The sequence below is a fragment of the Oreochromis aureus genome, linkage group 10 (assembly GCF_013358895.1).
Source record: "Oreochromis aureus strain Israel breed Guangdong linkage group 10, ZZ_aureus, whole genome shotgun sequence".
NCBI lineage: Eukaryota > Metazoa > Chordata > Actinopteri > Cichliformes > Cichlidae > Oreochromis > Oreochromis aureus.
In genome coordinates this window covers 12,355,900-12,369,052 of record NC_052951.1, presented here as the reverse complement: position 1 = coordinate 12,369,052, position 13,153 = coordinate 12,355,900, and the positions used below count along the sequence as shown (strand labels likewise).

The 13,153-nt window shown below is 41.6% G+C and overlaps 1 protein-coding gene across 1 annotated transcript in view; it reads right to left on the bottom strand.

Annotated features, from left to right (window-relative positions):
- Window positions 1-350: 350 nt before the first annotated feature.
- Window positions 351-13,153, bottom strand: part of LOC116330269 (connector enhancer of kinase suppressor of ras 2-like) — a 33,160-nt gene continuing 20,357 nt past the window's right edge. The window contains exons 11-22 of the mRNA XM_039617989.1: window positions 11,060-11,262; window positions 10,783-10,872; window positions 9,837-10,027; window positions 9,690-9,738; window positions 9,378-9,556; window positions 9,208-9,281; window positions 6,755-6,826; window positions 6,444-6,514; window positions 5,211-5,311; window positions 4,630-5,110; window positions 1,569-1,759; window positions 351-1,481 (exon numbers count right to left, since the gene is read on the bottom strand). Of these exons, the coding sequence (XP_039473923.1) occupies window positions 1,434-1,481; window positions 1,569-1,759; window positions 4,630-5,110; window positions 5,211-5,311; window positions 6,444-6,514; window positions 6,755-6,826; window positions 9,208-9,281; window positions 9,378-9,556; window positions 9,690-9,738; window positions 9,837-10,027; window positions 10,783-10,872; window positions 11,060-11,262 (1,750 nt within the window). The 3' untranslated portion in view covers window positions 351-1,433. The remainder of the gene's footprint in view (window positions 1,482-1,568; window positions 1,760-4,629; window positions 5,111-5,210; window positions 5,312-6,443; window positions 6,515-6,754; window positions 6,827-9,207; window positions 9,282-9,377; window positions 9,557-9,689; window positions 9,739-9,836; window positions 10,028-10,782; window positions 10,873-11,059; window positions 11,263-13,153) is intronic.

Sequence of the window (13,153 nt, the reverse complement as noted above, 5' to 3'; positions counted from 1 at the left end):
TTCACAATGGGCACACGTACAGTACCGAGCAGTGCTGCTTCTACAAAGGCTTTTTTTCCTCTGGGGCTGCTGTTTTATTCTTGAGGCTGAGAAGATAAATGCGTGCTCTCTCTGTGTTAATGTAACTGGGGCAAATGACGTGCAGCTGTCCCGTGAACCCGCAGGTTCACTTTAGACCAGTAGTAGCATACCTAAATAAACAGTTGCACTGCAAACAGAGCACTAGTCTCACGTGTTCCATTAATTATATATTATGAGAAAACCTGAAGTTTCATGTAAATTGAGTGGCCTCATCATTACTGAGAGGAGTAGAAAAAGAAAGAAAAACACTCAGCAGAGGTTCTTATGTATGTACTTTATTTTTAAAAAAAAATTATGCAGCTACAATATGGCACAGGTGTGATATGTGAGTCACATGGCTGGGTACAATGTTTTAGTCTTACAAAGCATGCTTGCACATTAAACACTTAATAAATACGGTTATTCTGCTTTTTACGGTGCACAATCAAAAAGAAAATGATTCGATTTTTCTGGGGCCGTTTGTATAAGAATTAAAAATACACTGTGCTGCTTGTGTGCATGAGTGTGTGTGGGTGTGTAAGGGACTGCGGGTGAGCCGAGGGGTGGAGAAAATGTCTTACAAACAATCAGGTAGACAGCATGCATACAAAAATAGACGACTATTCTGATCGTTCATCTGTAATTTACAATACGAGTTCATTATTGCCAAGCCTTTTATTTTTGTGCCTCTGGTTTGAGGGATAGCTTGCGTTCTGTGTCTTCTCTGACCTCTCTTGGAAAAGTACGATGTACATTCACTATCACTGAGGCACAGCACTTGATTTACAATTTGTATAAGTAACCCAAAACACTGTGTAGTCACTTTTGCTGTAATGTAATATCATAATATCTGTATATATATATATATATATTTAACATCCTGTACACTCGTAGAACAAACATACCCATGAATCAAACACACATGCATAACCAAATGTTGTGCACAATGAGCAGCTGCACACAACTCCAGCATAATGTTCAAACAACTCAACAGAAGCAAAGGGACGTGGCCATGCACGTGAGCAATGATTTAAAAACCTCTCTGACAAATTTCTGACGTGGAATCAAAGTGCTTATTTGCCATAAACCCTGGGAGCCTATAACTTATTTCATCAAGCCAGACACCTTTTTTTGCCTTTTGTTAAAGCCCTCATCCTAAAAAGAAAGCGATGAGGAAAATAGGGATAGCGAGTCTTTGTGCTCCTGCAAGGGGACTGCAGTTGAAGGTGGTGTAAAGGAGAGGAGATGGAGAACCAAGAAGGTAAACAATGGTTTTTGGTGCCTTTCATTTCTGTCACTGGGACGCCAGCAGTGTGAAGTGCAGACAGAGGTGTTACAGCTTAGTTGTCACCGCCACACCGATCCTCAATAGGCTACCCTAAAAAACCCAACGACCGATTTGTGTCTTGAAGGGGGACGTTCTGCAAGAAGATAAAAGCACGAATCAGAAATCAGCAAATGCAACTCGTTTATAAAACAATAATTCATGCTCAAATGTGTTGTTATACATTGAGTGAACTGTGGAGGATCCGCAAGCGGTGAAGTTTGTCATTCAGCAGGGGGTCGTTAACTCGGCGGACAAACGAGCGCTTGTACTCCAGGCGGTTGGCTGGTCTGTGATCAGACAGGTTTGTCTGCTCCAGGGCACGGTACAAATCCACCAGAGAGTCCGTCTGCATCCTGCAGTCACGTCCATGACCTGGCAAGACACAAAATGCACCAAAAAATGTACATTAATAAACTGAAGTTGAAACTGAGATTTGTTACCTTTTCACACCCTCTAACAACGCTCCCATGTTTGGCAGCATGAAACCACAGACAGCCAAAGGTAACAAAGGACTGGTGAAACGACTATTTTTAAGGAACAACATCGTTTTTCTGGAAACAGGTTCCGTGCACCAAAACTAAACTATATTCAAGCAGCATTTTACTCTAGTAGCTTTCTGGGGTGTGGGTCATTGTTTACTACCGTTAATCTATTAATCATTTCCTCAGTAGTGCCTTGTTCTTTTAAAACTTGAAGCAAATAATGAGTCAGGGAGACTTTTAAAATCAAAATGATTCAGTATGCTTTCATTCAAGACATCAAAAACTGTAAAATGTCACTTTTTAATGCCTGGAGTGATTAAAAAAATGTTTTGCTAATTGGATTAATCAGTTCTAGTTTTCATTTTTTACTGATTAGCCTATTGACTAATTATGTAGCCTATGGACGTCTCCCGAGATGAGTGAACATTTCTTTTGTTTTTAAGACATCATTCAGCGCTACATGCATTATGTGTGCTTTTTTTCTTCAGACAGCAATAAAGGAAGAAAAAGGACCTTAAACCTAGGAAACTGGAATCTCATGCATTATTCTAATAAGCTACCCAAACCCCATTTGTCTCCTGTTTTCATGCACTGCCCCCTGTTGCCAACACTCATGCACTGCACTAAAGCTCTGATTATGTGAGTTGTCGCACACTGTTTTGTGTTTTGGAATCAGGGTGGTACATTCTGAGGCTTTTGGGCTGTGCTTTGAAATGTATCACGCTTTGTTTGCCGCCTGTTTTGTGTCTGCTTTCTCATCCTTATTGGAAGTGGTGGAGAGACCGAACGCACGGAGCAATAGATAAACGAGGACAAGAAGAGAGGGGCCTTGGGCGAGCTTCTTTATCCCATTCTGAATTCAACATTAACTTGGGCTGAAAGGATTCCTCCTCGCCTCGCCATCCAAACACCGCCGAGAGGCACGACGACATCTCGATCAGGCAAGAGGGAGAAAAGAGAGAGAGAAAGCGAAAGAATGAGTGAGAGAGTGTGCTAGAGAGAAAAAGAGAGTGGGCTGCCAAGATAAATCAGTATCAAATAAGACTAAATTTCGTTTCACTTAGACAACTTCCCCGGAGGACTTCAAGGGATGGCGAATGGGCTGGCTTTAAATCCAATCCAATAAAGCAATAATAGCGAGTATTCAACCTCTGACATTTGCTGGCTCTGACTGCCTGTTAGCAGCTTTAATAAAATAAATGATGACAAATAAGCGCATTTGCACAGCCGTGTGCTGATGAAAAGACTGATCTGCATATAACACTGAGCAGGAGAGGCTCTCACAGCAGGACCATTCAGAATGAGTTCAGTGATGCTGTTAAGGGTGCGACGTCTTCATCTCTACCTCAACATTTTTGTACCCCCACAAAACTGTCAGATTAGCTCTAGGAGCTCTTCATCGCAGCCACCTGTCAGGCTCCAAATGTGTTAATCTGAACTGATTTTCAGTTCAGTGGTATTTAACGCTTTTGATTAAATGTAAGTGGATATTGTTGTTGACCTCTCTTGAATACAGCAGACACGGTGGTTAACGCATCGTTTGTTGTAAGAGGTGGTGCCTGACTGTCTAAATCAAAGCAATATGCCTCAAATTTGTGAGAAGAATGTCAACTTGTGCCAGTAATGAAAAAGATCTTGCCAAGCATATGTGAATACTTCAATCCATCCATACATTTCATTCATTTTAACCAATTCAGGGTGGAGTTCAGTGGGGTCACAGCCTATCCCAGCTGTCATAGGATGAGAAGTGACGTAGACCCTGAACAGGTCCACTAGTCTGGGCTAACGCACAAATTCATACTCTTAGCCAAGTTTTTTCACAGTCATGAATTACCCAAACAACTGGACAGAGAGTCCAAAGCATGCACAGTGAGAACATGCAAACTAAATGTAGGAGGGCCCCGGCCGGCCAGTGGACTCAAACCCACGACTTTCTTGCTGTGAGGCAGCAGTGCAAACCACTGCAGTTCCACTGCCCTGCCTTTTGAACCATATTACCTGCAGCAGTGAGGCAGGCAATAGTCTGAAGGCAGCTGGCGTTGCACTTTTCAGTTTCACTACCAGTCAGTTTCTAGTATTAACAAATAAATCAGCATCTTCCATGCAGACTATGGGCAACTGCGGCAATCTACCAATAAGCAAAGCAATCACAAGGACTTTTTTTGGTGCAGTGCCAACTAGAAGCAACCACCTGCCAATCATATCATTCCCTAGCAACCACAGGTTGAGGCCTAAGCTTTATTTGGTATATAGCCCAAAAATCCATCATTAAACAGTTTTTAAGAAAATAATTATTTTATTAGTTTTTCTGTTAGGTATAGAGTGCAGCAGGACTTTACAGTTTGCACACCTCATTCCCTCATTCATGGTCACTTTGGAATAGGATGTTGGTTTGATGCTGAAAGTAAGGTCTTGGATGAATACGGGGTTTAGACATTTGGTTCTGTAACATGAAATACATAAATAAAAAGCCCACTTAGAGAAGCTTTTTACTTGTCCTAGAAAAGTTTCCAAAACAGTGATTAAATAAGACTTGTTGGGGACATTGTGATTACAATTGTGATTACATTAGCCATGCCAGCATGTTGCTATTGGTTTATAGCCTAACATCAGTGTTATTAAATCATAAGGGGCTTTGGTGAATTCAAATCCTGTAAAAATGTTATAAAATAAATACAAAAGAGAAGACTGCAACTGTTTGGCTTCTCATGACAGGCAGCATATTGTAGTAAAACTGAAAATTCATATAAGGAATCTGACCTGCATCCCTGGACCGGTCCAGCGGATAGTGCTGCGGTTCCCCCTGGTCAGAAGCAGCAGTGGCAGCCAGGATAGCATGGAGGCCACTGTCCCTTGGAAGTGTGAAGCTGCGAGGTTTCCCTCCTGCCTCTGAATCAATACTGGCCCTAAGGGGCAAGGGCAGGGCTCTGTACTGTTCCTGCAGCAGACTGCGCTGTGCAGGCAGAGTGGCCTGCCTGCGGTACTCCATCGCCAACTGGTCCCTGTCCTCAGATAACAAGGATTCCTCCATGGGAAACGTCTGGAGGTAGTGCATCCGTGTGTTGCTTTCCATCTGGTCGTGCCACGAGTTTCGATGGCTGCTCGTCTTTGGCCCAGGGGAGATGCCATTGTTGCTGCTGCCTTCCTGAGGCTCCGGGCGGAACTCCTCATGAGAAGCGCGAGACTGAAAGGTGTCGGAGGAGGAGAGATGTCCGCGTTTCGGTTCCAGGTAAGGACTCACCTAATTACAAACAGACAGAAGAAAAATAAGGAACGTGTGCCGCAGAGGAAAATTCAGTAAATCAACCATAAATTTCTGAACTACAGGCTGACAGACTCACTGAGGATGCTCTAGGATAGGTGTCATAAGGTGGTGGTGGACTGTCCTGTTTGGACATTGAGGGCATTTCCATGTCCTCATGATCACTCTCACTCCAGTAATCTGTCATATACAAAGTACTGTTGAGTTAATACTTCTAGGCACAAGCAAAATCAACTGTTTCTACATGCAGCAGAAAGGGGTAACTTTTCTCATACACATACAGTTTGCAATCTGAACACCTGCATGAGGTCGGAAAAATCAAACTCTGACTAACAGCTCTGACAGGGTTACTGTGGCAGGAGTGTGGATGGGTAGGTGTGATGTACAAGTCCAGGTCCACTGTGGAGTGTGAAAAAGGATGAATCTAAGATGTGAGAACTTCCTTATAGGTCTTCTGGAGGTGTTATGGTTCTAATTTAGAAACTCTTCTGTAAAGCAAAAGACCCTGTTTTCATGAAGCTAGTGATAAACCTGCTCTCACCCACCCACCCATGCAAGGTTCCTACGTAGGCTCCTCTAAATAGCGCAAGGGTTAGTTACATTGTTTCCGGTCCATCTGTAAGAAGCTGAAGAAGTTATTCAGACCCTTAAAATTACTATTTATACTCAGCACGAAGACGCGATTCTTGAATCTGATGTAAAGCGGAAGTACAACGCCTCTGCCGCTGATCTAAATCTGTTTATTGAATCCCCTGCATCTGGTCTTGTTTTCCCAGGCCATAGCATAAAATTTACTCTAAGCCAAGTTATAATTTTCAAATCCCCATTTATTTCCTTGTAATTCTTCTAAACTTTGACAGTCAAATAAATAATTAATGAGCTCATCTCCCAGTGGAAAGATTCAGACAAAGAAGTCTTTACTTTAAAGCAAGTTAACCGAACTAAAGAAGCAAGAATTTAAATGGAGTACTCTCTACAGTCACTTTTCTTAAAGAAACGTTAATGTTGGAACAAGCAGTTTTGTCCATTTTTTAGTGCAAAAGTTGTTGCACCTCCAGTTCTAAACAGTAAAGACAGCAGCTTAATTACTGCTGCGAGCCTCTGACAGCAAATCAAAACCTCTGCCAAATGAAGACTAGGCAAAATAATTATTCACGCATTTGTTTCAACTTTTATATACGTAATTCCTCAATCGAAAAGCAACAGCGTGGTGTCCCACTGCTTAGAAATCATCAGTTTTATATAACTGTTGACCTGTAACAGCTGAAGAAATTCTTGCAGCACCGTGAACACAGACTGTGACTAATCTCACCTTGGTCTTGGCGCATTTTCTCCTGCTGCTCAGAGTAGCCTGCCACTGCCATACTGAGACGACTAAGCCACCTGTGGGGGAGAACAACAGCACTGACGCACAGCAGTTCAGCATCCAATGAAACATCTCATGCCAGTGTGTGTGTGTGTGCGTGCGTGTATGTGTTCAACTGTCTGACTAATAAACTTACAAAACTACTTTGTTTCAAACAGAGAGGGCAGTCTATTAGTAGGGGGATTCAGTTTGCAGACAGTATGGGTCTAAATGTTAGGGGAGTGTGCAATACGGCTATAAAAGCCTCATTAACTCACCGGGACATGTCGTCTACATTTTCCGCAGCAAAGTAGAAGGTCTTTATCTTCGGATGGCAAGCCTTGAAAGCACTAAAAGGGACATATTTAATCACATGTAAGCAGAAGGACATCAACGTATGGCTCACATTTCTATGTGAATGCTGTCGACTGGAAAAATAAACCGACACATGGCCGTGCATATAGTGATTCATGCTGACACAAAAACAGCAAGACTGCGCGTCATGAGATAAAGCGCTTTGATTATTTTGGGTTGTTGGAGTCAGCCTCATGAAGTACGATTCCATTTATATACAGTCACAGTCTTCAACCCAAAAGCTGAAGGGCATCATTAAGATAAATAATTAAGATAGAGACATAATTATTAAACACAACCCCAAACCCTCTAATATTCCTGTTGTTTAACTCTGAACAGCAACCCATCAAGCCATACATCCTTCTGTTTATCTAATTCGCGGTTAGAGAATATCCCAGCTATCACTGGGTGACAGGCAGGGGGCACCCTGCAGAGGTCGCCTGTCACAGTGCAACTACAGAGAGACAGACAACCGCCTATTCATGCTCAGGTTTACCCCTATGGCCAATTTGGAATTGCCAATTAATCTCACATGTCTAGACTGTGGGAGGAAGTCAGTATACCCAGTGAGAACCCATGCAGGCGCCAGGAGAACATGTAGACTCCACACAGAAAAGCCCCAGCTATCTAGCAGACTCAAACTCGACCATGAGGCAACCGTCTTACCTACTGTACCACCATGCCAAAACCCATCTAATCCTTCAGTCCTAATGATTTTAACTCTTTAAGCTAAGTAAACCGCAGCACAAGGTCATTTCGACTGTTGCAAACGGTCCGTGAGCCAAATACAGCCAAATTTGATCTTAAGTGAGCCAAACCACCGAAACATTAAACTACACATGAATTAGTAAACTTAACTAGACATTAATTCCCTGATACATGAATATCCAATTTAATTCAAATGTATATATTTGTCGCCAGTTCACAACAACAGTCATCCCAAGGTCTTTTATATTAAAATATAATATAAAGTAATACAAGAAAAACACGTGCCATTTCAATTTCAAGAAATATTGCCATAGTAAATGAAAGAAATCTCTCTGTTTGGGCTTAAATTAGAAGAAATAAATATGTAAATTTACTTCTTTTTTTTTGGTAGCACACTGACTAGACAGTCCTCTCATTCAAAAACATTAAAAACAAACATAAAGGACATATTATTTTTGTTGACTGACTGAAAATGTTTTATTTATTTATTAATTAATTAAGTTAGCTTGTTTTGTTAGTGTGGGCCAATTGTAAAAATGTTGGTATAACATAAATAGTCATGGGCAAGGTATTTATCAGTAGGAAAAGCTGTAAAACTCTAAAATTTACGCCCTGCTTAACAGTTTCCAAAGCTGATCAGTGGGCTGTATTGGAGTCGTTTGACACCCCCGGTCTAGACCAGCAAAATTTTGGAGAATTTTCTTTTCTTTCAAGTTAAAATTAGAAAGAATAGCTCTTAAAATAACCAAAAGTTAAATTTATTTTTCTCATTATACAGAAAAATCTAAATACATTTCTTCCCTAAAACATACCTACAAGCTATAGATCCATTAAGGCCACTGTAGTAAAGGAAGGTAGTTATGCAATGATACCCATCATAGAAACACAATTTGTATGAGGCAGCCATGCTCCAATTAAGATAGAAATCATATTATTTTCTAATCCTGCACACAGTTTGCAGTGTTTTGTATCTGCCTGTCTTTATCTTAAAACTTGAAGTCTTGCCCGACTCATCAACTACGTCACAGCCTTCCCCTCTTACACGATCACTTAATGCATATGCATATACTCATCACGCTTCCAGCCCTCCATCTGTAACCAGAAAGCACTCCAGGCCCAAAAAGCCCCACAAGAATTTCTTAGAATTATTTCAAGTGTGACTCATAAAATGTGAGTCACACCCTTCTTCAGTGACATTTTCAGTCAGCAAACTTTTTAAAGATCTTTGTTACTGTAATATTTCATGTTGTAGTAATATACCAAAAACTATTAGTACAGCTGCTGCTTCTGCAATTTCTCTCTTTTCTTCATAATTTCAGATTTAAATTAATATCTGAAACAAAATAACATCTGCTGTGCTGTCAGAATATTGGCTGTTTGTGAGTCAGGCACTCGATCCCACCACTCTGAATGGTCAGTCCATTAAATTTTCAGTATAGATCTGTATGAAAAGCTTAAACAAATTACATATTTTGTTCATTCTCGGATGAAAAGATAAAATCTGGCACAAAACAGACATTAAGAATGAGCCCTTTTCTTGCCAGGAACCAGTTTGCACAAGATAACCGCTTAATTGATGTTTATAGGGCTGTGTGCAAATACGTGACATGCATAAATGCAAAAGCAATGCGCATTTATATTTGGTGTTCAGGTAAAAACAGGCACTCACAACTTCCTTCTGCATTCAGTGGCACGATCTATCTTAAACTCTGGTAGGCTGACAAAGCCCTCCGCCTTCTCATCCTGAGATAAGCAAACAGAGAGTCAATTCAAAGTTCAGCTTGAAGAATGAAGTCTAAAATGTATCAATTACTCTTTTATGGGAACGATCATATTCACCTCCTCATTCATGTACCAATACAGACACGTGTCTTTCAGGATGAACCAGTACTTCTTCCACTTCTGCGAAAAATAGGTTTTAGCGTCTTTCTTTTTCCACAGCCAGCCCTGACAGTCGCCCTGACCCAAGTCCCTGCAGGAAATCCGCCGTTTGCTGATTGAAGTGAGAGGACTTCCAGCTGCAGGCACCAGCAGGGGAGCAGAACAGAGGAGGGGGCTCAGAAAACTCTACTTATGAAGCACCTGCTTATATAAGGATTTGAGTACAAGTGAGCACGCATGTAAAATTCAATCCCAGAAAAATGATCCTACCTTTACCCTTTTTCTTTGATCTTGAAAGCAATGAGGATCGTTCAAACACCTGCGAAATTAAAACAAAACACATGACGGCATGAAATAAATCCCAGTGTGGATTCTGACAAAGAATGATTTCACTTTTTGTGGACAGGACAGACTAACGTGATACAAGGATGCAGAGTCAGAGCTAGACGTGGACCGGGAGACTTCCATCTGAAGGGCAGGGACGAGTGTGTAATGGGTCGGGCTGGCTCCTCGCTCGGTCTTCCTCCTGTTCTGACTCAGGCTGCGACCCAGGAGAAAGTCTTCGCGTGAGGTCTTGTCTTCGCTCTCAAAATGCATCAGAGAATTCTCTGCAGGGACACAACAAAGGCAGACTATTGTACACATCACAACAACCCAAAACGGCTTTTTTTCCCCTTAAATCCTAACAACACGCTCTTACTCACGTCAATAAACACCGAACCGTCTGCTGCCTATCGGCAAGACTTTGGTTCAAGACTTTCCACTAAAATATGTGAAAAGTGTTAAAACATCTACCGAGGAAGCCGTTGTCAGGCAGGAAGCCCTCAAAACTTCCAAATACTGCCTCTTGTAGATAAATATAGCTCCATCACTTTTTCTGAAAAGCCCAAAGGAGCAACATATCAGCAGCATCCTCAGAGGAAACAAACACATCACTCAAGTCGTTGTTTGAGGCTGAAATAAAGCAATTCAGTCTCCTCCCACTCCATTTACCACCTAGCTCAACAGTCACCAGCAAAATGGGAAAATCTTAGGAAAATATATTTATACAGTTGCCAAAGCAACAGCGTACTTTTTATATCCAAACTCGGAGGCACGGCGAAGCTGAGAGGGAAAAAAAAACAGAGAGAGGGATGAAGAGGGGGGAGAGCTGTGATAGATAATGAACATATGGAGGAGATACAGGCAGGAGCTGATATCCAGCATGTTATCAGTTTTGACAGGCCAGCTCATCCTTCTACTTTTTGGCTGGGAGATCTGAGAGGGTGAGGATATTATGAGATCTCCTCCCACTCACCTCAGCTCCCTCTGTCCCTTTCTTCCTCCCTTTCTTTTTCTCTCTTTCCCACTGCCTCCCACTCACCTCTCCTGCTCTCTCTCTTCAGCTTGGCCAGGTCTTCGTTGTCTCCTACCCAGTTGTATTCCACTGGCATTGATATGGGCCTTAGCCTCCCTAGAGCAAGGAGGCACAGGGAACGGCAATATTACACAGCCTGCCCCCCCACACAGACACACACGCACATACACACACACACAAATCAAAAACACCTAGAAACATTAAGACGTCACATCTGCACGGCTTTAAATTCTTGGCTCCCACGATTACAGCGGTGAATCCTCGGATGAGGCAGAGGTCTTACCGTAGGTGGGCGTGCTCCCCCTGCGGACTGATGCACCCTCTTGGTTCTGGTCGTACTCGTAACAGTACAGTATAGTATCCTCCTCCACCAGAGGAAATCGCCTTCGACACTCCTGATCCAAGTAGGAGTTTGGTGACTCAGATCCCTCGGCGACATGGACATCTGATTGAGGATCATCATCCGGCAGACTTCCCTTGTCATCTCTTCGGTAACAGAAAGCAGGAAGTCATTTTATTGTCAGGGTTTGGAATAAGATCAGAGAGAAGACGTTGTTCTGCTCCGAGCCCATCTGTCCCCATTAGAGATATATATTTTTGTATATACTTAGATTTCTTTGGGCTAAATAATTTCCACTGCCAATGTACTTTAGTTTTCATCAAACATTACTCAAACAGGAGTATATTCAGCTGCAGATTCCTACACATTTTGTGCTCTAGTTTTTCTGGTATTAGGTAGTGTTTACGCAATTACACGTGTATTAAGTCAAACAAAGCATAGCGCAGGGAAAATAATCAGGGAAATAGCAGCAGGGAAAAATAAGGAGCGCATCTCCCCATGCAACACCTTTTTTTTCTCGACAGCAGCGGTCAATTTATTATCAGTTTTGAGGGTTTTAATGGTACAAGTCCAGGTATTTTAATGGTATTTATTCATGATTTAAAATTCATAACACATATTGTTGTAGTTATATTCCCTTTCTTTAAACCAGTAACAAATACAGTGATTGCTAACATGAGATTTCTAACATGCATCCACTGAAGACTTAATAATAGAAATTTCATATATTTAGCTCGATAAAGCTCACCAGCCTGATTTGGCATTTGGGGATCTCTAAAGTAAGTAAGATTCATCCTCTTGGGATAATACACTCAGTAAAACATTACACAGCAACAAATATCTCTGGGTAAACAATACTAATCGTGTAGCGTTATTAGTTATTATCTTTAGTCACGTGTTGGAGCTGACCCTGGGAAATCAAAGCTTTCAAGCATCAGTCAAAAATTCCCGATTTATCTTTGACTCTCAGAGGAGAGCGTTTCTTTTTCCACAGAACACGATGCACCGTGTTTGTTGTTTGCATATGAGAGAAGCTGAAATTTGAGGAGGAACTAATTATTACTCATGTCACCAGCCGAGCCTTTCAATATGTGACATGGCTCCGTTCTTGTGGGAACTTTGTGACAAGAGTGTGGGAGAAGCACCTGCAGCCACTGTGAGGTGCAACAAGCTGTCTGCATGTTCAGAAGTTTCACTGTAAAGCTTATCCAAATGTTGTGCATCATATTTGCTACCAAACAAAAAGGAAAACAAAGATTCTCACTGTCTCATTTTCTCTCTTACTCCCACTCATTCCTGCAGAGTTTATCCAAACAGCAGAGGGTACAGCTAATGAGCTAGGCTAGATATTGTAGTAGAAAACTCAGACTGATATCATTTAATAGCAATGAATACAGCAAACTAACCTATTTGGAATGACTAATCAGGTGAATTTCATTGCATGGGATCATTTACTCTTTTTATGTAGTTACAAGTTGTCAAAAAAGTGGCAAAGTGGCAAAAAATGGGTGAAATTAGGCTGAAAATTTCTGACAAATCAACTGATGGGTAAAATTTAAATCGCCAAACAATTTTCTTGGGGAAACCTAACATTTTGTCAGCCAACACATGGCTTTGACTTAATGCATTAAGACATGTAGACATAGTCAAGATAGTGCACTGAAGTTCCAACCAAGCATCGGAAATTATTTATGTGACTTTAAACGTGGCAGGCTGTTTGGTGCCACACAGAATGATCTGAGAATTTCAGAAACTGCTGATCTGCTGGGATTTGGTACGGAAAAAAGAAAATATCAAGGAGCACCACTTCTCTGTGTGAAAATGCCATATTGATGTCAGAGGCCAGAGGAGAATGACCAGTGGGCATCGAGCCAATAGCAACTTTTTTTTTTTAAAAACAAAGTATGCGAAAGAGGTCAATCAAACCCTGAAGTAGACAGGCAACAGCAGAAGACAAAACATGGCGCCACTGCCAATCAGCTAAGAACAGGAAACTGAAGCTACGATTCACACAGCCTCGCCAAAATTGGATAAGAC